Source organism: Rhagoletis pomonella, unplaced genomic scaffold (genome assembly GCF_013731165.1).
Source record: "Rhagoletis pomonella isolate Grant_MI unplaced genomic scaffold, Rhpom_1.0 Rhpom_scaffold_00474, whole genome shotgun sequence".
NCBI lineage: Eukaryota > Metazoa > Arthropoda > Insecta > Diptera > Tephritidae > Rhagoletis > Rhagoletis pomonella.
In genome coordinates this window covers 20,665-47,431 of record NW_023459028.1, presented here as the reverse complement: position 1 = coordinate 47,431, position 26,767 = coordinate 20,665, and the positions used below count along the sequence as shown (strand labels likewise).

At 35.0% G+C, this 26,767-nt stretch overlaps 4 protein-coding genes across 6 annotated transcripts in view; 2 read left to right on the top strand and 2 right to left on the bottom strand.

The window, feature by feature from the left end:
* Nucleotides 1–18,178, top strand: part of LOC118750963 (transmembrane protein 47-like) — a 28,270-nt gene extending 10,092 nt beyond the window's left edge. The window contains exons 1-5 of one of the 3 annotated variants that reach the window (XM_036485714.1): nucleotides 14,400–14,861; nucleotides 15,648–15,736; nucleotides 15,800–15,993; nucleotides 17,196–17,349; nucleotides 17,790–18,178. In XM_036485714.1, coding sequence (XP_036341607.1) covers nucleotides 14,755–14,861; nucleotides 15,648–15,736; nucleotides 15,800–15,993; nucleotides 17,196–17,349; nucleotides 17,790–17,935 — 690 coding nt within the window. In that variant the 5' untranslated portion in view covers nucleotides 14,400–14,754 and the 3' untranslated portion in view covers nucleotides 17,936–18,178. Of the gene's footprint in view, nucleotides 1–14,399; nucleotides 14,862–15,647; nucleotides 15,737–15,799; nucleotides 15,994–17,195; nucleotides 17,350–17,789 lie in introns of those variants that run through there. The other 2 variants (XM_036485713.1, XM_036485712.1) reach the window with 2 other exon arrangements.
* LOC118750962 lies at nucleotides 4,180–22,081 on the bottom strand. Its single transcript, XM_036485711.1, has 8 exons — nucleotides 21,702–22,081; nucleotides 21,271–21,425; nucleotides 7,778–8,179; nucleotides 7,176–7,701; nucleotides 6,953–7,072; nucleotides 6,713–6,877; nucleotides 6,450–6,558; nucleotides 4,180–5,854 (listed from the first exon to the last, which is right to left on the bottom strand). The coding sequence occupies exons 1-8, from the start codon at nucleotides 21,769–21,771 to the stop codon at nucleotides 5,539–5,541; spliced, it is 1,863 nt and encodes a 620-aa protein (XP_036341604.1). The 5' UTR covers nucleotides 21,772–22,081; the 3' UTR covers nucleotides 4,180–5,538.
* Nucleotides 22,082–22,701: 620 nt separating this feature from the next.
* On the top strand, nucleotides 22,702–25,243 carry LOC118750959 (signal recognition particle subunit SRP72-like). The gene is made up of 5 exons (XM_036485709.1): nucleotides 22,702–22,935; nucleotides 23,027–23,400; nucleotides 23,469–24,296; nucleotides 24,363–24,883; nucleotides 24,944–25,243. The coding sequence occupies exons 1-5, from the start codon at nucleotides 22,824–22,826 to the stop codon at nucleotides 25,071–25,073; spliced, it is 1,965 nt and encodes a 654-aa protein (XP_036341602.1). The 5' UTR covers nucleotides 22,702–22,823; the 3' UTR covers nucleotides 25,074–25,243.
* LOC118750960 (tRNA pseudouridine synthase A-like) lies at nucleotides 25,241–26,761 on the bottom strand. Its single transcript, XM_036485710.1, has 3 exons — nucleotides 26,311–26,761; nucleotides 25,959–26,229; nucleotides 25,241–25,896 (listed from the first exon to the last, which is right to left on the bottom strand). The coding sequence occupies exons 1-3, from the start codon at nucleotides 26,732–26,734 to the stop codon at nucleotides 25,380–25,382; spliced, it is 1,212 nt and encodes a 403-aa protein (XP_036341603.1). The 5' UTR covers nucleotides 26,735–26,761; the 3' UTR covers nucleotides 25,241–25,379.
* Between the last annotated feature and the right edge of the window lie 6 nt (nucleotides 26,762–26,767).

Genomic DNA, 26,767 nt, shown 5'->3' with positions numbered 1-26,767 from the left:
ATATAAATCTAAATTTCAGACTTTGTACACAAATTATAAAAACTGCACAAACTTTTCGTCCCAATTCCAAGAATTTTAATTTTTATTTCTAGAATTATTAAATTCTTGTATAATAAAGAGCAAGTTTGAAGTTGCTAAAAAACCGTTTTGATTTTTGATAATTTTTTTCTGACGGTGTTATGCACTCTTTTCCATATACAAAATTACTTTGAATTGGTCATGACTTGATACCAAAATAAGCATTTTCACTGTATGAAGACTAAGTAAATAAAACCGGCTTATACGGTTTTTTCTTAATTTTAAAATCAGCAACCGGATTTTTTTGAAATTGCAATTTTTCGAATAACTTGAAAACCGGTTTTGAAAAAAGGCTAATAATCGAACACCCTACTTCTGAACCTTACTGGCAGTGTTAGCCCAGCAGACAATTTGTAATTTTTCTTTACAAACAGCCTGTGTTTAATGCTGTTGTTAACAACTTGTTTTAAACAAGCCAATGCAATACAGTTTCTACAAAAATAACAACCGCATTAATATCTTCGAAAGTCTAAGGCACAGACTGATTAAAAATAGTCCTCCATTGAAATACGTACATACATATCTATACTTATAGCTTTATTATTACACTTACGCTTATCAGCTGCTACCAGTCATGGAGAAAAGTATAGGCACAGAGAATTTTTCACAAAGTACGCACACTTTTTTATTTAAAATTTTTTCCGCTAAATTTTTATAAAAATAAATTTTTTCCTGTATTGAAACGCTATAAAATTATTTTATAAAATAGAAACTGTTTACTAGTCACTTAGTAAGTAACACTAAAACTCAATAACATGCAAATTTCTAATCAGTTTAAAAAAAAGATCATTAAGCAGTTTTGTAGCCTAATAAATTTTAGGAAGTATTTTCGACTATATGGAAGAAACTGCACAACACCGCCAGCAAAAAATTGCCGAAAATCAACGCTAAGTTCTATAGCTACTTCGAACTTGCACTTTATTATATCAAAATTAATTGGGCTAATTTTTAAGAAAATTTATTGAGTTTGCGCGAAGTTTAGAAATTTAATTTTCATGTTTTTTATTGTAGTATGAATCATATTTTTATAAAAAGTTTGCGGACGAAAAATTTTTGCATACATTGTGAAAAGTTGTCTGTGTCTATTCCATTTTACGTGACCGTTTAGTTCAAAAGGCTTTCCTAAATTACAAAAAAAAAAATTAATTGTGTTTAAGAAATATGTAGTTCAACATCAGCCACTGCAATGACACAATGCAATTAGTATTTTTATTGGTTCCTTGTTTAATTAAAATGTTTTTTTTTTCTATTGTGTTTTTCGCAAAAATTGGGTTTTTGAAGCAAATATCAAATAAAATGCAAAAATTCTCCATTCATACAAATTGAAATGCTTAATTAAACAAAACTATTAGCGCTAACTTTGACATTGGACATTTCATAAGAACAACAAAAACATCAATCAGCAATAACAGAGCAAAAAGCAAACAAACAAGGCAAAATATCATTATGTAATTAATTTGATAGCAAAGAACAAAAAATGACAACACAAAAGCGAACAAATAACAAAAAAAACAACAACAAACTCAAAGCAAAAACAAAAACCAAACAAATTGAACAAATCGTAGGCAGGAACGTGCGGTGGTAATTTAATTATATCTAGTAATTGTAATTAAACTATGTAGTAGTAGTAAAACCGAAAACCAAAATAAAAATAATTAAGTTGCAAATTAAGACGAAGAAAAAAAAAACTAAATTTCCAATAAATATATTATGTAATAATAAAACGAAAATAATTTTTAAGCGTACGCAATGTTTTAATTGATAAAATAAAATAAAGTGCAAAAACAGTAAGTTTAATAATTGAGTAAAAAAAATAAATAAATAAATAGATACTCGTATTTTTGCAATATAGGCAAAGTTGTGCTGTAACATGATTAAAGGTAAGGTCGATAACGCTAAATTTTCTACGTCAAAACTTGCCTAATAGGAAAAATGAGGCCCAGATTTTTTGGGACTAAATCTGAGAGATTACGATATGTCACCGATAAGTTAAGAACCGTCATTAAAATGTCAGTCAAGAAGATATAATATTAGGTAAGGTATCGGATAATTGGAGAGTAAATTTTCCAAACACTTACGTCAATATACATATATACCTAGATCACCTGCATATGTTTTATACCTATTACTTATTACCAATCTCTTTCGATGCTCAAAAAAGCTCACTCGGGTACAAACCATTTTGTTGACACGTACGAGTTTATTCCTGCATTTATTTGCTACTGGAATGGTGTTTGCTCTAAAAAAAATGCTTAAAGGTGGTCATTGGCATACCTACCGGGTGTTTTCCCGATAGCATGTTGGTGGTCATACATTTACTTGTATATTCATTTTCAGCTTTACCCTCAATATCCTGCTGGCCTAGCACCCAGATAAGTTGAATGCAATGCATAATGCTGGGCTATCTCGTTCAGAGATCAACGCTATTCAGCCAAATGACATTTCATTGTTCATGTGTGAATGTAAGCTTTCAGAGCTCATAAATATCAAAGAAGAAGAAGAATACTTGTTTCCTCTCGTTCCCGCAACAGTCCCGTCTATGTAACCGGAACGACCCAAATCAATATATGGCGAGGGACTGACACTGAAACAAAAATAATCACCCGTTTCCTCTCTGTAGGTCTTGCGAGTGGGGGGTTCCATACTGCCTCTTAGATATCCAATACTTCCAGTTGATTGATCGTGGAGTCGAAAAGATATCTCTACCCCCCGGTTTAGGTGAGAAACTCCTTCTCTTATTCTTCCTTCTAGTTCAGAGTCATCTGTATAAAGTTTTATTGCATTAGGCCTTTGAAGTGAAGTCTGCTGTACCGATGATTATGGGAAACAATACCTTTACTTGCAGTGTCTTTTCAGGTAGCCTGTAAGAGTTGTAAGACGTTCCCGGCTAAACTCAAGGGGTCTTTCGGACTTCGTCCTGGAAGGAAATATGAATTTTTTTGATTTCCTCATTCCCTTTTGAGTCCCGCCAGTGGGCAGCAATTTGAGATTCTTCCCAGTTCGACGTAGCTCTGCAGTGTATCCTTTAGGTTCGGGATCATGCAAGCGCATTTGGGCTCCACGTTTTGCGAGATAGTCAGCTCTTTCGTTGCTTTCATAGCCTTCGGGTCCAGGGACCCACTACAGCGTCACTATTGTGGCCCCCTAGGCGGTACAAGCGAGTTTTACAACTGTCCACAAGCCTTGAAGTCGTTCTAAATGAGTCGAATGCCTTTAACACTGCCTGTCTATACGTCAAGATGGGCCTCATGCATAATAGTAAGCTTAAGGCCAGAGTCAGTTTTTGAACTGATGAAGTGAGCTCAAAGTCAAGAGTTTGTATTGAAAATCGAGTAGGAGCTTAAGCTCACTTTTTATTGCATGATACCCAATATTTCTCGAACACAGGCTGCGATTGCGAAGGACTTCCGCCAGGAATATGGTTTGGTATGCGTACATTGGCGGACTTTTCTGGAATCTTGGTATAATTACGCCTGCACCAATACCTCCGTCGTCCATCTTTGATGCTTCGGTTTACGCGTATAGGACGTTTGAATGAAAAGTATAAATCTCAAAGTCCTTGAAAAAACTAAAAAACGCTGTATACAATATTTGGTTCATACTTTGGTGAGCATACTGACTGCTTCGTGTGTTTTGAAAGTTTTTTGTTTTTTTCGCACAGTGTAATATTTCCCTTACTAACGATCGAGTAAAATAGTCTACTGTTTTTAGATCCACGTACAAGTAGAGTTGAAAACAAAGTGAAGGTTATTTTCTTTTCTAAAGAACTTCATCAGTTATCCAATAAAACTTAAGCTATGTGTTTTTTTTTTTAATTACGCATTTATTGAATGATTGTATACTTAATTTTAGTCAGATGCAAGTATGTTTCAATCAACATATGAACATATGTTTGTATTCATGTTTGCGAGCCCACTTCATATTCTTAATATATTTTAGTTATGTTTAAATGTGTATAATTGCACGATTAGTACGAATTATCTATAGTACTTCAATATGTTTCCTTTTCAACTTTTCATTCAGCTTTAAGATTTCTGTTAATTTAAATATTAGTTGTGTAATTTTGCATATCTATACATATGTAGTTACGTTCGAAATTTATTTTTTTTTTTGTGTGGTAACAAAATCGAATTTAGTAATCGTTGCATTTGTAATGCAATGCATGTGTGTATGTATGTGTTCGAGGATCTTGTCGTGTGTATATCATAAAGATAAGACAGGGACAGATTTGTAAAAATATATACATATTTAAAATTATTATTTTTTTCTATTACCATATAACTGACTTTGCTCTAGTCTAAATAGGTGTGTATGTAGGTATGTATATGTGTGATATTTGTGTGATGCATTTGTGTGTGCACTTCCTTGCATAGAAAGTGGTATTTATAAAGCATATTTGAATATTTTCATAATTTTCTCTCACTTATTATCACAAACGAATACCACAAAGCGAAATTGTTTAGTAAACTGTAGTAAAAATGTGCAATGGAAAAATATTGTACGCATTATCGATGATGCAATTTCCAATGAGTACCTCATTAGCTGGATATCGATAACTTTAGACATTTACCTGTTTCGACAGATGCAAACTCGCTTATAAAGTGGTCATACACTGTTTGCCTGAAATAGGCAGTTTTACTGTTCTATGCACATTTTTTCACCACTAATATAGGCTTAACTTGTTCACTTTATTTTTCTTTCAAAAAATGTTGCAGTCTTACAGCAAGTAAGGCATTAAAAAAACTGTTATTTGTATAAAAGAGCCATGCCATGCTTGCAATAAAATTTGCAAAGCATTTTGAATTGATTGGACAAATTTGGCAAATACGGAAATTGAATTTTTGCTCATCTTTCGTTTTTAATTTTTGGTTTTTATATTTTAAGTTTTCAATGAAATTGATGTTTTATGTGCATAGTCGTATGTTATAATAACAATTATAATAAGTAATACAATAAAGTTGTAGGTGTAAAGGGATGTTCGTATAATAAACGGTTAATAAATGTATATACAAACTACATATACTGATAAATACTAGCAAAAATAACAAAAAAAAAATCGTATAAATAGTGTGAGAATATGTAAATATAAATATGTAATCACAAAATACAAATAAAGAGTGTTTGAAACACGAACTTCTGCGGATTTGTTAAAAAAAAACTGAGAACTTCGTGTTACAGCTTATGAAATAGTTGCAAAAAATATATAGCAATTAGCAAAAAAAAAAATAATAAATTTCAGATATGTATGTAGTACGTACATTTACATTTTTTAAAAAGAAAAAAAAATCTTCATTCGTTATTTTATTCCTGTTAGTTAAATTGCAACAATCTTCGCCGCAAAAGTTATTCTTTTACCGCTTTCTGCTTGCTACAAATACTTAACATACAAATTGCGATCGAAATTCAAACTTTTTTAAAAATTTTAAGAAAAAAATAAATCACTATTTCATTATTTTATCTTTAAGTCATCGAATTATATCTGAGATTGCTATCGATAGTTGCATTGCCATTGGCGGCGCTTGTTGTTGTTGTAGCATTTCTTTCATTTTCTCCACTTTCAACGATAGCAGCATGCTGCTCGCTATTATCAAATGTGCCACCAATACCTCCATTGTGATCTAGTTCTGGATCCATGTCAGAGCCGAATTCGCTATAACGTCGCCGCCATGGCCACACTTCGCGTATGCTGTCGACGAGTCGTTGCTGAAACGTTTTATACTCCATATCGAGAGATTGCGTTTCTCCAAAATTGAAATCGGCTACCTCTACTGTGAAGCTGTAAGCGAAAAAAAGAAGTATGTGGTTATTTGAGGTATTGATGCAGGAAATTATTTAAAATCGACTACGTCACATGAACTTATTATCTATTGTACCGCGGATTTTTATAAAAAAAAAAAATCTTCCAAAAAAATATGCAGAATATGTGTGTATATCGTCATTATAAATGCAAAAGAGATTGAGACTGCTGATGTGTTAGCCAGGGAAGGTCCTATATAGACTTCAATCGAGAAAATTCTTCTAATAAGTGGCGTATGCCACCAGCATCATCAACATGCCCTATAGCCAAACACATCTAGCTCGTAAACAACAACAAAAAAATAACAAAACACGCGACCGAAATCTAACGGAGATTATTACTGGACATTTGCCGGTTAGTACTCATACTAGGAATATGGGCATCGTCTACAATGAACTCTGTAGAAGCTGCTAGAACAAAAACAAACAACAAACATACCGATGATACCATCTTGACCCGTAGCCTTAAAGGGACCATAAGCAAAAAGTAAACTTAATTGAAATCAAAAAAATTTTTATCAGAAGTTCCCAGATGCTTGCATTGCCAAATTTAAAAAAAAAGCTAAATTACTTACCGATTTCGTGATTGTATGTAGTAAGAAACTCCGAAAACTATTAATATTACAGCGATCAAAGTGAATGACACAGGCACCACCACCACGGACAATTGTGATTGCACTTTTGCTAAATAAAATAGAAAGATGAGGTATTACATTCAATAATTACAATCAACTATCATCTTAGATTTTAAAATGTAATCGCCAAATATACATACATATCAATATATATGTACAAGTGTGCATTGGATTCATGTGATGCGTCGGCGCTTATCACGTACCTTCGTAAATGTTGATGGTGACCTGATTCAACTTCTCAGAGACTTCATTGCGTAGGAAAAATAGAACTGTTTTGCTCTCAAGGAAAAAACGTGTATAATTATATTCGCATTTATCAAGCGGGAAATAGTAGCGACAAGTCTCATTGCCGGTGGCGTTATAAGGCGCTAAGCGGGAATGAGAAGAAATCATAAGTTGGTTTTGAGAATAACAACAAGAAAGCAACATGTAATGTCACTCACCATTGAACACCTGAATACACATCTCCAGCGAAGCAGAGCCTTTACAATTTACTTGAAGGCGCAGCATATCACCACGTTGCAGCCAATTTTGACCATTAGCCTTGAAGTCGGATACGGGTGCTACAATAGAGACAGTTGTAATAAATGCTAAGTTTTATTCAAATTTTATTTATTTAGGGCCGTTCACTTACTAATTGTTTCCTCTTTTAAAGTAAATACTAACCTTTTGTGTAGACATAGTGCTTGAATAGGCCATATAGCTTTTTAGGATCTCTCTGTAAAAACTGCTCAGTGGCACAATTATAGGGCGGTTCTTCGTCCATCGACAGTGGTGACATAAGTATGGGCAATGCAATCTTTTTAGACGCTGATGTGTTATTTGTGGAAATGGTGGATCCATTCACCGGAATACTCGCATTAAGTGGTGCGGATGCAGTATGCTGCACTGCTGGATTAGCCACTAATGGTTTATTTGCAACAAGCGACGTTAATGGTATTGGCGCAGCTGCACCGCGTCGACGACGATGCGTAGACGTCGGAGTTGTTGCTGTTGAATTTGAGTTTGCCGGCGGCACTTTGGGTGTTGTTGTACTGCTGTTGGGCTTCAATGTAGTGGTGGTGCTGCTGCTAGTGGTTGTTGTAGGTGTTGTCGTTGTAGGTTTTGGTGTAGTTGTTGTGGTAGTCGTCGTAGTCGTAGTGGTTGTTGTGGTAGTTGTTGGTTCAGGCGGTTTTTCAAAAGTTGCCACGACCTAGCCAGTAAAAAGAGCAAATGCATTAGAAAATTTAAGAAAACATGTTTAATAAATACTATTAAATTAAACGCACCAATGCCTCAATTTTATAACTCTCCTCGGGTTCAGTGTACTGCGCCACATAATTCAGTCCATTAACCACGCCTATATAAGTGCAGTTTCGGAACCAATACGTCTGCACTTCATAGGCCTTATCGGCGAGAAATTTTGCATCGTTTGGCCGTAATTGCACCGTGTGGTTGACTGGCTTCGCTATGGATACAAAATTGTTTTTGCGCTTGGTAGCGTTTTGCAGTAGCCGCAGTTCGCCGCCCAGCGATTCGTCCAGTTTGAAATCCACATGATTGGTGGCTATATTTATCCAGAAAACATAGTTTTTGTCAACCTTTACGGTTGCCCGATAATCCCCGGGTTTTGTTGTGTTCATCGGATATGTTATGGACCAATTGCTGTAGGGGTTCTGGCTGTTCAGTTGCTGAAATGAAAAGTGAAGAATTTTAAATTTAATCAATTGGTTGGAAAATTCATTTAGATTATTTTTTACTAGATTTTAGATTTACTATATGTTTTCAAATTATCGAAACAAATTTTTCAACTGCACGGAAATACGATGCTTAGGTGTCAGTGTTTTTTTCCTGATATGTTCGAAATATATTTTACTCCATCATGCCTAATTTCGACATAACCTCGAAATGACCACAGAGGTCTGAAAATATATGCGCCCCGGTTTTTGCCAGCGCATTAAAAAAAAGCCCGGTATTTTTGAAGAAATTCGTTGTGGCAACAAAGTGAGTATCTCGTAATACAAGCCAGATTTGTGGTTCGTCGAATCCTTTCTATTTACCCGCCTAAGAAAATTTTTAAGCAATTTAATTAATAATCAGAGAAACACTGAAGAAACTGATTGGTTAATATATGGCTTTTCAGTAAAACAACGGCATAGACGAAGGTGTACGAAAATAATACATATACATATAATAAACAATTTTCAGAATTATTGTCTGTCTGTCTGTATGTTTGTACTCGAAAACTAATACATTGAATCGAATACAGTTTTCACCGATGTATTACATGAGGTCTAACTTAAAATATAGGAAAAAAATAATTAGAGGGTTGCTTACAGTCGCGCAAATATTTTTGTGAAAGGTTGCCATCTGTTTGGAAATTTTAGTTCGATTTAATTGATAAGATAAATTAAATATTGCAATATGGGTATCAAACTAAAAAGGTTAAGGAAAGTTTACTGGCAAAAATATTTTTGAGGAGGGTTGCCAGCTATTTGAAATTTTTTTCCATTTATTGAATTGATAAAATTAATGAAATATTACAATACGGGTATCAAACTAAAGAAGTTTAAGACAGTTTATTGACAAAAAAAAATTTTGTAGCGGGTTTCCAACTATTTGAAAAATTTTATTCAGTTAAAATGATAAGATAAGGTAAATACTGAATTAATACACCTGTGAAGAAAGTAAACGATATGTAGAATCGCGTTATAAGAGTATAAACTAAATTTCCAGGCTTCAATACCTTTGAAAATATATAAACTAACACCCTTATTCATAAAAAGTAAAATATGTTTCATACATCGAAAACTTGTTTGACAATCTCACTTTCTTAGAGCAAAACAGTTTTGGGAAGGACTAACAATACAAAAATACTTTTGAATGCGCAGTGAAGCACGCCGGGTATTTGCTACTTTCCTATAAAAAATTATTGTGAAGTAGGTTCAACAACAGCATCAGTGCTGGGTAAATAAGGTAACTTCCAGTCACTTTGAAAGGTTTAAATTAATATTTTTTCTCATTAAAATTAAACATGTGCCATTGGAACACCCAAGTTCAACGCTATTTATAGCTGACCTGCATTGTAATCAGTTAAATCTGCCTTGACATATTCCATATCAAAAGTAACGCCACGAAACAATGCATATTCTCAATGCATAAAGGAATGAAAGCGTACTAAATATACAATATGAGTAACATACTAATGTATTTTTGTATGTATGTAATGTAAGTAACTATTTTTATATTTAACTGCTTTTTTTTTTTTTGTTATTATAATTTACGTCATTTTCAATTCAGAATATGTACTTCAATATATGCACTATACATACATATACAGACATGCATACACATGCACTGTCTTTTAATCACATATGTACGTATGTATGTACATATTAATACTGTTAAATCAAAATACTATTCAGATGAAGAACTTCAAAATTTAAATACAAATTTTTTGAATTTTTCTAAGTTCTTTATAAAGTTGAAAAGTTGGACTTAAGTGGTTTTGATTAAAGCATCAACCATATTTTTATAAAAAAAAAAAATTACGAAAAACATTGCAAAGATTTAACAAAATACACCAGGCACTCACTTTTGATCGCCAGTGTAAATTAAATTACAATAAAATTACACTATTAAAATTAAACACAAAACTTTCAAAAATAAATTATAAACCAATACAAACACATTTAATTCAAAAGTTTAAATGGAAGTGAATGACAGAATGCGGTGCAAGCATGCACACATTCCAGTGTTCATAAAAAGGAGAAAAAAAAAACATTTACACCGGCAGACACGCAATTCACGACAAAGAATTAAATTTAAATATGCACGGTGCATTTTCGCTGAATTGACAGTCATTAATTAACATAAAATAGAATAAATAAGTTTGCTTATAAAAGAGTTACTGGAATTGCATACTAAAAAAAACTAATAAATAATAAAACTAATGTACGTTTCAGATGAATGGGATGACAATAGAAATACTTATTTGTTTTATTATAAACCAGTTTGTTTGCTAGCCCTAAATGTCGCACATCAAGACGCACGCCATAAATTGAAGGAGAAGCTGGGCCAAATTAAGTACACTTAACAAGGGCAAATGTACATTTTTTGAGGTGGAATTTCATAAAAGACTTCGGAGACGTTTGCGTTTATCGTTGAAAGCTACAGTGAAAGGGGGATATGGCGAATGAATCCGACAGAAAGGGAACGATGGCGTTGAAAGCGAGACAAAGGGAAAAACAAGAACAAGGCCAAAGTCACAGACAAATACTTAAGCAAAAACAAAGGCAAAAACCATGGCTAATATAGGTCTAAAGACAAAGCAAATAAATGAAAATGGAGATAAAGGCAAATGTAAAGATAAAGATGAAAATAAAAATAAATACAAAGACAAAGATACAAATAGAGATAGAGATAAAGTAAAATATATGAACAAACACAAAGCTGAAGACAAAAACAAAAACACGGACAAACACAAAGTCAGAGTCATGGTTAAAAAAATGTGAATCGACAAAAACGGGCCAATGCAGGAGAGATAAGCATATGAGCATTTCCACAGAATAGTCAACCAGGACCGAGAAGTAAAATGAGCAATCAGTTGTATAGGAGCTATAAGTTATATAAGTGGTCCGATTTTAACGGTTTCGACAAATGATTAATACATTAAAAAAGTACACGCGCTTATCAAATTTCAGTCGGATATCTCGAAAACTGATGGACTAAATTGCGCTCAAACAGACGGACAGCTGAACTTGGCAAATCGACTTAGCTCGACGTTCTGATCATTCTTGTACTTACAAACATCGGACCAAATTTATAATACCACTTCATGTTCATGAAGGTATAAAAAATGATGGAAAAATCGTACGTTCGCTTAAGCTTATAAATAAAAAACTAATAGAGATATTTCAACACACAATTAGTTAGATGGAAGTTACTTTATTTCAGGGACCGAACATAACAGTGATTGATGAAAACTGTTATGGAAAAATTCACTAAGAAGGAGATGTTCTACAACTAAGTGATACATACCAATCGATTTCTTTGTTCATCGAGACTCAAATTTCAAAATACATTTTTATTTGCAATTTTTATGCAAAATTAAAAAAATAACAATTATTTTTGATTTTTATATTATATGTCTTAGATAACAATTATCGAAGACTTTTATTTATAAAAGTCATCAATAAAATTCAGTCAGAAACTTTTACTTTTGAATGTCATCAATATAAATCAGTCACCGACTTTTAGTTTTTAAATCATTCGTATAAAAGTCATTAAAATTTTTCGCAGTTGAGAAGGTGTTGGGAAACAAAAGTTTACTACGACACAACAAATGACTTTTATAAGTACGATTTAAAAAATAAATTTCAGTGACTGATTTTTATTGCTGACTTTTATAAATAAAAGTCTTCGATAGCTGTTATCTGAGACATATAATTTAAAAATCAAAAATAACTGTTATTTGCAATTATTTAGATAAAAATCAAAAATAATTCTTATTTTGGATTTATAATGTAAAAGTCAGAAATAACGGTTATTTAAGGAGTAATTAAATAAAAGTAAAAAAAATAATTGTTAAAGAGCGATTTTTTTTTAAATAAAAGTTCTAACTGTTACGGTCCCTGCTTCATTCTACTTTAATAAAAAATTAATCGTGTTAGAATATTCTGTTCCATTTGGCAATTTCTTGCATTTTTTAATTTGCAGCCAAAAGCGACTTCCATTATTCGTACGTTCGCAACAGCATGTTTGTGGCTAACATATTGAAAAATAAAAATCGAAAGATCATTCCTTTTACACCAAAGATATATCAGCGAAATGCTATCTAAACGTTATCAAAAAATTTATAGAAATTTATGTTTGGAAATGCCTATATACATATGTAGCAAAAGCTCGGTTTCACACTACAACATTTCTGCCAGCAGAACAACTCTGTTTGTAAGCAGTAGTGGCGAGGTAAAGTTTCTCAAAAGGTTGTCCCGTATTAACGTGGCAGTTCTGCGCTGCAGCACACTAATACATGCGCAACTTCGAAAATGACCTGCAGGAAACAGGGCTAGTTAATAGCTAACTTTTAATTACCCAGCAGTCTACTAGTTGTAGTTACTTCCTTCAGCCGTAACTAACTACTTTTGAAGGGCGATTGCGGGAAAAAGGGAGAACATAAGTTGGACATAAAATATAAACAAAACAAAATTTGTTACATTTTTATTAATTTACTTTATTTAAGATTATATATTTGCTTATTTGTTTCGAGAAAGCATCTGTGAACTGCAGCAAAAAAAAAATGTATTCAAAGTAATTATTGTACGAGGACATTTAAATAAAAACTTATTTAAAGAAAACAAACTCCCGATAACGTCTGCATGACTCCTGCACTACTTTTCAACTAGTTTCAAGTTAGTTTTATCATTAGCTAATTAAAGGTGAGGTATTTGTCGAAATCACGCAAAAAAGCTAACAATAACTTGGCTATTTTTTATCAGTTTATATTTTTTCTGCAGGGTGCCGCTATGAAATTTTAAAGCGCAAAAGTAACAAATACACTCAAATATCCTTCAAACAATTTTATGAGTGCTCATTATTTACGAGTCTAACCGCCAGTCAGATTTTATATATGAATATTTTTTTTTAAATATATAAACCAAAATGCACCCGTGTGTCCCGCTACGCTCTTAAAATTTTTTAAACAACTACTAAAGTCATTTGACAGTTGAGCGAATGTATCAGTGTTGCCACAAAAAAAATTACAAAATTCCTCAAAAACAAATGAAAAATCCTCAAAACCCGAACAAATTACTCAAAATTTTCTTATTACAGATATGAGTATTGTGTACTGCATACTATTCACAGGTACTTCGTATAAAAATTAATTACATTCTCTAATTCAATTGGTATATTTGTTTTTGCGGAAAAAATTATCGATAACATTTTTAATATTTAGTAGCACACCACACAAACGGCTTGACAAACCAAGCGAAATATCCCTTTGCTTAAAGCTATTTATGTTGCGTATCGAGGGGTTTGAAGGTTTGACAAGCCCTTTGAGGGAAATGTGAACAAAAATCTAAATTTTTTTATTTTATGGCCGCCATGTTGACTTTTGATCAAACCGCTTACGTTGCGTATGATAAAATCGCCTCATTCGAAACCGAATTTTTACCGAATGAGGACTCAAGAGAGAAAAATCGAAGAAAACCAATCCCTTTTCCGGAAGAAAACTAAAATTCTTTGCTTGAACGAGTCATGTTTGCATGGTGTATGGCGAAATGGGAAAAGTAGGTTTCAAGAATGTTTGACAAGCCGCTTGTGTAGTGTATTTCGCTCTTTATAAAACTTCGGAAAGCGTTTTATTCAAAAATTTGCGGTGCGATTCAACAACTCTGCTGTGTAAAACATGGTTGCATTTGTTATCTGCAAATATATCGAGAGAAAATTCCTCAAAATAAAACTCCTCAAAAAATACTCAAACGCACCCGAAATTCCTCACGTTTTGAGGAATTACTCACAAAGTGGCAACACTGGAATGTAGTGAGTGTCGTATATGCAACCTGCGTAAAATTTAGAGACAGTCTGACAAACTACATATATCAGAACTATCTCTGAACTAGTGCAAAACGGATGCAGAGCGGGACAGTTGACACTTAAATGTGCAAATGCTCACTACTCGTACTCGAGAAGACCTCCGACTCATCGTTGGTCGCGAGTTCTAATCGCGGTGGAGGGAGTTGTGAGTTTCCAAATTGAATTTTGAAAATGGAATCTGTAACGGAAAAGAAAAAATCTAAAAAAATATACAAAAACGAATCTTCAAACCGTTTTCTTATACCAAAAAAACTGTCCAACTGCACTGGGCGACAATTGCCACCGCCAATGACATCGCCGTGTAAAACTCGACAGTTGAAAGCATTGCTTGGGTATTGATCTAGAACTAGTACTTTCGGCAAAAGCTCTACTTCTACGCTAGTCCTGAGCTAGTCAGATTTTCGGCAGGGCATTCACAGATACCAATACATTCAAAACATGCGCATACGCAGAACATACATTCCCAACGGAATTGAAAGTGAGCAGCTCCCCTAAGGAGCAAGTAGGAAGCAGTACAAATGCGAAGTAAAAAATAAATGTTTAAATTTCTTACAATGCTCAGAAAAGAATACCATTTTCGCTAGTTACATAAAATATTTTCGGTTGAGTAAAAAAAAAGTAAGTAAAAAGTACAAAATTAGATCGACAATTCGGTTTGTCGAAACGCCAAATGAAGCGCCTTATTGCCAAGCAACTGAAGAACGATAACGATACAAGACGGGAAAATGGTAATAGTAGCCGCGGGTACTTGAGGGGGAGGGGGGAATTTTACTTGCAGTGAGTATTGTACATCTACCGAATCTTTTAATAGTTTGTTTAAATTAAATATGTAAGTGTGATAGGAAAATCGTTGCAGTACCTTCGAGTAAATATCTGCACTACGGTGTGCACAAAGATTTGGAAAGATGAAGAAATTATAAGTGGTTTAGAAAATAACTACGCAATTATAGCCAGTAATGGGGTGCATTTCTCATCAAAAGCATCAAAAGAAAAGCAATTTTAGATTGGGGCTTATATGACACAGCCGCACGACGTAAATTTCCATTTGGCAGCATTAGTGAGTGATGTTAAACATTTGTTTCTGTTCGTGCATTTGTGACAGGAACCATGTGTTACACCAGTAGTAGAGGGTGTTTCAAATGCACCCAAACAGCACGAATAGGTGTAGTATTTGTATGACTTTGGGTTGTATGACAAAAGGACAGAAAAACGATAACAAAAGGCGTTGAGGTCTATGTATATTCTCGCCTGAAATGTAAAAAGACGTAACAACATCGTCAGTGAAATGGAAAAAGTCGTGACTAATATTTTTTTTTTTCATAAAACGATGTAAGGAGTTGTAATTCGATGGAATCCATCATATCAATCAAAAAGTGAGTTTTGTATTTTTTATAAGTTATGACTTTTTGCATTTCAGTGACGATGTTTGTTACGTCTTTTTGCATTTCAGGTGACGATATGTAGTATGTATGTAAGTAATTAATCACCCTCTCACTTTCCTTTTTATTTATAAGGCCTTAGAAGACTATGTAATACAAATTATATTTATATACTATTATATAGGTGTTCTAAAATGTTCCCTCCTAATGTAAAATTCGATCCAGAAGGCAATGATGCAATAACCATCTTAAACGCTAAACTGAAAAAAATAGGTATATACTACGACGCTTAACACTCCTTACTATTCAACTTTTAATAACAATTTCTCAATCCAGAAGAGCAAAACAACTATTTGCAAAAAGAACTGAAAAACGTATCGTCTATGCTTGCCAAGCATATGGTCTATTTGGAAAGACTTTCCAATCATGTTTTCCCGAAGACTTTAAATTTCAACTTTTTTCCATTTAAATCAAAAGAAGAAATGGACGATGTGGAGAAAAATGTTAAATCTATGCCAACAAATGAAGTTGTATGTTTTTCAGTATACATATTATTGACGTATTTTTTCTTATACATACATATATGTATGTAGTTGCTTACAATTTTTGGGAAATGTTTAGTACCACTCACACCGTTTTTTGGGTGGGGAGCGAAGCGGGAGGGGGCGGGGCCCCCAAAACACCCCCCAATAGAAAGGAGACAGTCGCCGCTTTCTAAAAAGGGGAACCCCTCCCTTGGACTCCTCCCACAGGCACCTAGGGAACCGTTTGAAAAAGGGGGAAAAACGGATTTTTCTTAGGCAAACTGAGCAGTTTGAAGTGGAATATGACCCAACTAACAGAAACCGTGGGATTTTTTAATAAAAGAAATTATGCCAAATTAGATATGGGGGGATTTTGAATAAAGAATAAAAAGTTAATTAAAAATAGAAAAAAAAAGTTTTTATAAAAAAAAATGTTCTTTTTAACAAATGTATTTTTGCGTAGAATTCCTTTCTACGTAAGCGGCCTTCGGCCGCACTTAGGGATTATAACCCTCAGGCAGTAGAATTCTCCTTTCTGTGTTGCCAAAGAAGGGGGCCTGAACACCTTTTGCAGAGAACACCTTTCTGCGTAGGCGGCCTTCGGCCGCACTTAGGGATTATAACCCTCAGGCAGTAGAATTCTCCTTTCTGTTTTGCGAAGAAAAGGAGCTGAACACCTTTTGCAGAGAACACCTTTGTATATTTTTAATGCTTACTGGGTTATGTCCTATCTTCTTTTGTCTCATTCTTTTGCATATTTTGGAGTTTGACAGCTGAACTCCGCCATTTAATTTGCATATGCAACCAAAGTCAGACGCGTGATTTTGAAGGTGTTTTTATTTAATGAATTGTGATGAATTGGTTAATATTAAAGTCGTAAAGCAAGTTATAGCAAATCAAGTAAAGTGTAAAGTGAAGGGGAATACAAAAATATATTGGTAAAGTGGCTAATTTAAGCAGAATAGGAGTGATAAATGTACGCTAATTTCCGAATTTTACAAAAAAGGGCATATTTCAAACCCAATTTGTAAATAAATTAGTAACCAAAATTTACAAAAGTGAGTGTTAAAATATTGCGTGGACCCTTGGCTACAAGTGTGTGAAATTTTTTTTTGGATCGGGCCACCCATTTGGACGGAATAGCCCGAAATAGTTGTGAGCGGTACTAAACCCCACCCCAATTTTTACAAATTATTTGTCTTTCACAGATGGAATATATAAGAGAAACCATCGGGCCCAATGATATTTCGAAGTCGCTTAATAAATTGTTTACGGAAGAATTTTTGTTATCCTTAAACTGGGATGGCAACCAGAAAAAGTTAGCATTGCGAAAATATAAAATCTTTTCAAAATATGCTTTTGGTAAGTTAACCTTCATTAGTAAGTCATAACGTGTTTATTTATTTATTTTTATCACTCATACGCCATGTCCCGTTTATGTTTATCGCACACCGTCTTCAAAAGAGGCACAACTCAAAATTTGGCATTTTTTAAATTATGCGCTAAAAATGTACACAGAGCTTTTATTTACCTTTCAGCAAAAGCTAGTGCAAATTTTTGTTATAATTTAAAGATAAAAAACAAACTTAAGGTAAAGTCTCCCTTGCCCATATGATTATCATGTGCTAAGAAATTGTTTTTTGCAATTTCTGAGGAACGCGTAATTTTGATTTGTGCCCCTTTTGAAGACGGTGAGCGATATGTAGTTTTGTGATTTAGCATCACTCGTATGCCATGTGTTTTATACACATACATTTGAATTGCGTTTCACAATTTGGTATGTGCTTATATTTTTTATAAAGATGCGGTGAAACGAGAAGATTACGATTATTCGGATTACGAAGCATCAATGCGGAAAGGTTTCCGAAAGATGAAGAATAGGGTGTATAGGAGACGCTACAATAATAAGCTGACCAGTGAAGCAGCATCCACGCTAGACAAAAATTAATATTTAAAAATTATTTGAATTAAATCTTAAGTATGTTCATTGCAATTAAGTACCTTTAGATGTTAACAAACTTGTATTAACATGAAACTACATACATACATATGTACATATATTTTAATTTGAGCTAAGGCATTGTAAACACTTTCAAAATCAAGTTCATGTTGAGTTAATATGTAATTTATAATATATAATTACGGTGACCATCCGTCCTGTATTATAGGGGACAGTCCTTTTTTTCGTCAATTGTCCTGGTAATTTATTTATTTCATACGGGACGCCAAAAGTTCTGTATTTCTTTTAATGTCTCGTATTTGTGTCGTATTCGGTATTTTGGCGCCCTAGCAGCTCATAAAAATGACATGCCTATGAACTAGTAGTTTCGAATCGAGGAGCACATATATATGTAGTTGGTTTCTGAAGTTATAAGTCTGCGTATTTGTGAGTAGATATGAATCGAAATTAGTCGTTAATGATTATTGTTCAAGTTTCTAAAAGAAATTACCCTAGTATTAGCTTTTAAAAGGGTTTTTTCAACTCATTTTACGTTTGATATACTTAATGGGGCAAAGCATATTGAATAGGTAGTAGAAGTAGAGCAGCTGATCTTGCTTTTGTTGAATATCTCGTCTTTAAATTGCCATTTTTCTGCAGTTTTTTGCCCCGGGCGGCAAAATCCTCATGGTGCGAACACTCTAGGGTTAAATTACAAAATGCCAGGTAAGTTCAAGTTAATTTTTTACCATCTTATTATCAATTTAAACTTAACACCGTCTCTGGCAGACGCTTCAGAAGTATAGGCTCAATGTGTGTATGAGCACATACAATCCTTACCACCAAAACCTCTACTGAACTTTCTGAAGGAGCTAGGTTTAGAAGAATGGTTGTGACGAACATAGAGTACAATAGACCTATATGTATGCCCGAGTCCATACCTCAAGTTATATATTCTACATACGTATGTGCATATGTATAGTATATATACATACATAGAGTACATTAAATTTGCAATATTTATCTTTGTATTCTTATATTTGCTTTAAGCCGTATACACTTTGGCGGGCCGCTGAACTTTGTAATGCAATAAAAGACAAAATATCAAAAGTTTATCTTTGGCTTCCCAGCTGAATCAACATTGAAATTTAATAAGAATTTCACATAAAATGCGCAATAATAAAACCCATTAAAATTTAATAAATTGTTTTATTTAACTAGAAATTTTTGATTTTCTTTTTGTTGCAAATTGTATTCTTATTTGCAGCAAATGGGAATTATTTAGGTAAATGTCTCGAATTAATTCTTATTTTAAATAAATTGATATTTATAAAGTCAAACCTTTTCTAAAGTAAATTGCGCGCACCTACATACATATGTACAGTATGTTGTTGTTGTTGTTGTAGCGGCTACAACAACCCCGCCCAGGACGGTTGGTATCTCAGTCGTTGTCGTCAAGTTCCACTAACGGCAACCCTAGGAAGCGTGCAGCTTCTGTGGGGTTTGTCCACAGGGACAAGGCCGTTAGGGTTGTCGGGTATGTACTTATCGTTGGTGAAATGTAGAAAGCCTCAACTGACCTTTAATTTTTTTACAGGAGAAGCAATAAGACGAACCTCCTACACCGAAAACTCTGTGCGTAGGGCCATACAATCATCGAGCTTTGAGTTGCGACTATAAAATTTATTTTAGTATAATTTTTAGTATAAGCTACTTAAAAATGCAAAAAACCGCATTTTGAAAAAAAAAAACTGTAAGTTAGGGTTTCATCAATGATAGGCATGTAGAATCTACAAGTGCAGGTACACACAAACATAGGTACTTACAATACATATGAATTCTTCAGGAATTCCTCTAAATTCTCTATTTTTCATTCAAAGCACGACTATAACTAGTTTTTTCTACGGGTCTTGAATGTGATATACATACCTATTAATGCATTACGGTAACACTTATTTTCTCCGACTTAATTTTTTTCTGTGCTGCTTCTCAGCTTGTACAAATTAGAAGGCACAAAATTTTTACTCGATTAGAAAAGAAAAAGGATACCCCGAGATCTTTACTATTTGAAAAAATTTCTATAAAACCACGAAACAAATATTTAATATTTTTGTATTATGTACAGAACTATAAAGATTAGTTCTTTTTATTATTAAACGTGAATAAGAAGTGTGTACGAGGTGAAAGAAAAATGTATAGCAGATTTAAAAGTGATTTGTATATGAAATTTTTCCTTTTTAACCGACTTCACAGAAAGGAGAAAGGTTATAAATTCGTTGGAATATTTTTTTCTTTATGTATGGACCTCGATAATCGATTTCTTTAATTGTTTTTTTAAAGGAAATGTGTTACCTCACAGGTGGTCCCAGTCGGTTTTGTTGTTTGCTTAAAGTTTACATGTCAGAGTATAAAAGTGTTCTTTGAAATTAGTATATTTTAATATAATTGTAGATTCTCAAGGTACTTGTGGATAAGCAGTCCCCAACATATATTTTTAACTTTGTTTGGAATGAATTCAATAAAAATGTGCATGCACAGATTATGAGACTTTGCTTTTTTATTCAAAAAAGCAGTTGGCAAGCAAATTTGGACTTTGAAAGTCTATTCAAATTTCTCACAGCTCATTTTTGCACGGATTGAAACCAAGTTTAAGAATAGTGCATTCAAAAGTGCTGCAATTACAAGAGCCGCCCTATTGAACTTTATTTGATAGGTTATAAGATAGGCCTTCAATTGAGCTTTAGATTCACATTTTTTAATGTTTCCAGATTCTACATCCGAGTCTTCGCTTGCTTTAAGCACTTTGAGCGACCTCTAAATATTTTTTGATTTCCAAATAAAAAAAATATGGGTATATTTTTTTGGTATCTACAGAACTTTCGTCGGTGAAAGCATATTCCGACTTTTATCTACTTTTTCACATAAATTTTTGGACCGCCCTATGTAATACATATGTATGTATGTATGCACATACGTCACATTTCTATGAAGTTATATGCATTCATTCAAAACTATTTATTCTGCGATATTCGCAAGAGTCTAAAAGTGATAAAAATATCAACCAAGCAAATAAAGTTCGTTATTAGTCATGCCAAAGAAATAATCAAAGTAGATACATACATACATATGTATGTACATAAGCTAATTACGCCAAGGATTTATAATCTCAGTGTTATTCTTCTGTAGCTAAGACTTTCGCTGGCAAATTTCGGAGCGTTGATCTCAATCTAATAAGTCGGGGGAATGATTGCATAATGATCGTTTCTACACAATTCCTATAAGATGGGTCTGGATATCTGTATTCCTAAATCCGTTGCATAAACCAATATGCTTTCTTTACTTACCACAAGATTTGCGGCAGGTGTATTATCTTCCCAATTAAACTGGTAATCCCCTTTGCTCGCCACTTGCCCATCTTCGTATAACACAGCACTGAAATTCACCGTGCCACCAATGACGGATGAACCGGTGCTCTTAACTTCGACATAATAAGCTGCCACTGCAATCGGGAAAGTGAATAGTGATTAGTAAAAATTACATTATATGCATAAACTTACAATACCTAAGTATATCTATGTACATATGTACATACATTTATTAAAGGAATGAAACAATTAGTGGGCGGATATCGATTTACAGGCCATTAACAATGGCTGAATACGAAAAACTCATTAGCTTTCTATAGCATATTTATGAATGAATGCGTAGATGCTAACGAGGTGAGGCGAATGGCCAGCAGGATGCTGAGGAATCAATGCACGCATGCAAATATTACCTGTGGTCAATGTTCCCAGTAGAAGTGAAATCAGCAATCCCATGTAACCACATTGTCTTCGGTTCGGCATGTCCGCTTACAAACTTGCTTAGCTTACTATGGAATAACTTATTCTGTTGCACTGGCGAAACTTTTGTTTTATTATTTATTTCCACGTTTGTTTTGCATTTGTCCGTAGTCGCTAACGCCAACGCTAGTGACAATCACTTTATGAAAAATGCGATTTTTTCTCTGCACAACGCTGTCGGCCCCTTTGCACAATCCCACCCACTTTCCAGTTGAGCTCTTGCTACTGGTTCAACTTTCCCACTAATTGTTTCTTAATTTTTCGGTTTGCAAATTACAATTAATAATTATTTCAATGCAATACATTAAATTTTCACAAAAAAGGTGTTCACCCCAACTGCGCATCACTTTTTTACGAACTTTTGCTTCTGATCAGACAAGGAAAATAGAATTTGTAAAATAATCGCTGGTGATACCAGACGCCCGATTTGCACTAATGCTGCCACTATGATGCGAAGAAATACCACACAAGCTGGCAGCACTACAATTGTTTGATTGATGCTACTGGCCGTCTTCACATGCTTGAAAATCTCGCTTGCGTTTGCTTCTTTCTCTCGCAAGCGGATAGAGTTTTGTTGACTGGGCATTTGACTGCATCCTTTTTTATTTCGTCGCCTGGGTAAAAGATTGTCGTATGTTACGCACGTACGTATGACGTTTACGACAATATTTTACCCAGGCGACGATTTGTAAAATGTTGCCAAAAAAGAAGGTATAGATTTCGGTTCTTTGGCATCAGCTTTAATCAAACAGTCACATTTACAGGTGGAAATACATATTGTGTAAGAACACTTTTAGTTATTTATTATGTATTTCTTCTTTTTATATAAAATATCCCTTAATCAATCACGCCCATTTGGTTCTTTTTAAATTTCATTATTTTTTGCACATTAGTGCCCCTGTGGTGTCACTTGTTGTCAAATTTCCAATTTGCTGAGGTGTCAAATAATTGTCAATTTCAGATTAGACAAATTTTTTGCACTCGTGTTGATTTCGTTTTTCGTCTGAATCTGAATGCCTCAAAAATAAAAGAAAAATCGTGGAAAATTAGTGAAAATGTCCAAGGATCCGAACCAAAAGGAAGCTATCATAAAAGCTGCATATGCGGATGTAAATAAATTTGGTCAAAATGGCGAATACGAAAAGGCAGTCAAGGCGGTGAATAGAGGTATGTAGTAGTTGTTGTGTTTGGTCCTCCCCCGGGAACGCCTCTCGTAGAATCAGTCGGATACCATTAATTTTTTTTACTTTATCCATAGTTTTGGGCGTTGCGCCGGATGATCAGACAGCTTTGCATTGCAAAGTTGTTTGCCTGATACAACTTTCAAAGTTCGAGGAGGCATACAAATTCATAGAAAAGAATAAACTTGCCGCCACTCTAGTGCTGGAAAAGGCCTACTGCGAGTATCGCTTGAACAAGCCCGAACAAGCATTGAAAACTATTGATAATGCTGATATTAATCCATTGCCGGTGAGCTTGAAAGAGTTGCGCACACAAGTGCTATATCGGCTGGAAAGGTATGAGGAGTGCTTTGATGCTTACAGGGAAATAATCAAAAATACCAATGATGATTATGAAAATGAAAGGCGCACAAATTTGAGTGCTGTTGCCGCTAACTTGGCAGTAGATAAGGTATAGAAAACGGTTCGAACGAATTTTTCCTGGTCCACTGAAATGTAAAGTATTTTTGTTATTTCTAGAATAAGGAAATACCCGAGCTGCCGGAAGAAACATATGAGCAGTACTATAACGCCGCTTGCATAGCTTCGAATCGCCAGCGGTATGCCGAGGCTGAGAAAAAATTGCGTGCCAGCGAAAAACTTTGTCGTGAAACTTTGGAAGAGGATGGCGTGACTGAGGAGGAAATGCGCGAAGAATTAGAACCGATACGTGTGCAGTTGGGTTATTGCTTGCAAATGCAGGGGAAATTAAAGGAAGCGGCAGCCATATATGCGGAATGTTTGCGCTTTAAGCCCAAAGATCCAGTTTTAGTTGCTGTGGCCAGCAATAATTCGGTGGTCATCAATAAGGATCAGAACGTGTTTGACTCTAAAAAGAAAATACGCTCGGCTATGTCAGAAGCATGCGAATCGAAGTTGACTAGTCGTCAAAAGAAAGCAATTGCATTGAACAATTGTTTGCTTGCATTTTTTACAAACTCCAGTGACCAAGTACAGCAATTATGCCAGAAGTTAGTGGAAACTTATCCTGATTTGGAATTCCAAACTCTACTTATACGTTGCTCTCAACTCACCAAGGATAAGCGACAGAAAGAAGCAGTGGACTTGTTGAATAAGTACGCGGCTGCACATAAAGAAAATGCCTTTGCATCAAAATTTGCCATTGTGCAACTTTTGCTGTCTCAAGGCAGCCGCAAAGAGGCGATTGATATTCTGCTTTCACTTGGCGAGAAAATGTATAAACCAGGTATTATATCTGCGTTAGTAACACTCTACTTGGGCACTGATAATAAACGCGCCGCATCTGAGCTGCTGAAGTCGGCTGTCGAATGGTATAAAATGAACAATGTAAGCACCCCCTAAAAAAATTTCCTACAATTTTATTTAAAATCGTTTGTTTGCAATTACATACAGGTAAGCAGTGGCGATTTGAGCGATATGTGGCGCCAAGCTGCAGAATTCCACTTACGTGGCGGTGCATCTGAAACAGCAGCCAGTTCACTTGAAGAGCTACTCAAGTTAAATGCCAATGATATGAAAGTATTGGCACAGTTGGTTATTGCATATGCACAATTCAATCCAAAACGTGCCTTGGAATTGAGTAAACGTCTACCGAAACTTGAAACACTTACTACTGCCTCCGAAATCGATGCGTTAGAGGCGGCCAATTGGGTGATGTCTACAAAAGCAGCAAAGAAGACAGCGAATGCTAAAATCGACCAATCCCCTGGCACGCCAGTTGTCGAGAAAAAGAAGAGCCGCAACCGCAAACGCAAAGGTAAACTGCCCAAAAACTACAACGCCGAGGTGCCACCAGATCCAGAGCGCTGGTTGCCCAAATATGAACGTACTGGTTTCCGTAAGAAGCGTGATCGTCGTGCAAAGGATATTATTAAGGGTTCACAGGGTATGGCTAGTGGCGCTGCTGATCAATAGTAAGTTGGCTTAATGCTTTTTTGATTTTTCGTGAATGCATAAGGTTATTTATTTTTCAGTGATATGTCGAATCGTGCCAATCTTAGCAAAAATTCTCCCGCCACCCCTGTCTACCAAGAACCGACACCAGGACCACGTCAGCAGCATCGCAAGGGTGGTCATAAAAAGAAGAAGGGTGGACGTTTCTAAACCCTATGCCACGCTAGCATACTTTAAGCTATTCGGGGAATTTTTTAAAGCATGCTTTTAATATTTTCTAAGTTATTGTGCTTGAATATTACAACAGTAGAGGATATATAAAGCAAAATGCATTTGCATCGAGAATAAGCTGGAAATAAATTATATAAAAGCTCTTCAAATTTGTGGTATTTATTCAATGCCAACACTTTCCATACTTACTATTCTATTTTTTAGTACCAAGTATATGTAGTCTTTAATATACATACATACATATGTATTTGGCGGAAATTTTAGTTTTCTGAGAAATTGTAATTATTATTCATCGTCATCGTCGTTTTGCTTTTTCCCACTATCATCGTTGTTTGTGGTATCATCACGTCGCGCATCGTACGAATGCAGCGGTAATGTCTCTAACCATTCCAACATTGACCGCTCCTTATATTCTGTCTCGTATATATTTGCGTTAATATAACGTTCTATGAATTCTTTAATTTCATCCTCTTGTTTAGTCCAAGTCAGTGGTTCATGAATGCCATCGCCGCCATAACGATCATTATAGCGTTCATAGTGCACTGTGTCTAAAACAAGGCCCAAACCTGGTGCCATCGGCAAATCTAACCGTTCTTCAGTTAGCGCGCGATCCAATGTAGCTGTCGTGGTATTACCACGTGCAATTGCTATCGCCAAACCAACCATTTTCCGAATTTGATGAAGCATGAAACTTTGTCCCTTAACTTTGAGCGTTAGAAATTCAATGCCTTGTGGCGTTACAAATGGTTCGGAGCAACTAAATGACATAATGAAGCGTTTGGCAGAAGGATCCAAAAAGTTTCTGAAAATAAAATAAATAAGCATGTATCAACGTTTAAAGCAGCAATTGCCAAAATCACTTACTTCCGGCTTGTGAAATTGTGAAAATTTTTGGTGCCTTCGTACAGCTTCAGCACCTCTCCTATCTTTAGATGCTGAGCAGGCTCAATACGGTATGACTCAAAAACGTGTTTTTGCCCACAATCAGCAAACGCAACGGATGGCAGTGTGTATGTGTAGGTACGTGCGTTGCACTGGTCTTTCGCATTGAAGCCTTTGGTAACGCGCTCTACTGCAAACAAACGTATTTGCTCCGGCAAATCTTCATTTAAAGCTTTGATGTCCAACGTATCGGCTAAAAGGTGAAATGTGCATGTACATACATATAAGCAACTGCAAATCGATATTCAAATGTGCTCAAACCTTCCAAACTTACGCAATTTTATCGAGCACACTTGTCTCGCCGCAGACACCCCTTTATCGGTGCGTGCGGCACGCTGAAAGCATGCCGCTTGTGCTGCCTCAAAACTTTCCTCTGTAATCCACTTATGTTTTAACATAGCTTTGAACAACTCCTCCTCAATGGTTTGCATGCCCGGATTGCGCTGCATGCCAAAGTAATTGGCACCACAGTAGCTTAACAATATTGCGCATTTTTTTCGCTTCACACGATCTGCTGGATCAAATGCTGGGCGCTTTGTATCACCCGCCTGTTCATCTTGTGTCTTCCAGTCGACCCACTTTCTCCGCTTCAGTTCTCGTTTTTGACGTTTAGTGTCTTTCAATTGTTCAGCCACTGCCGCACGTTCAACCTTCTTCTCCGCCTCCTGCTGCTCCAGTTTGTCAAGCGCTTCAGACATGGCGGCAGCAAATCCTCTGGGTTGTTGTATTTG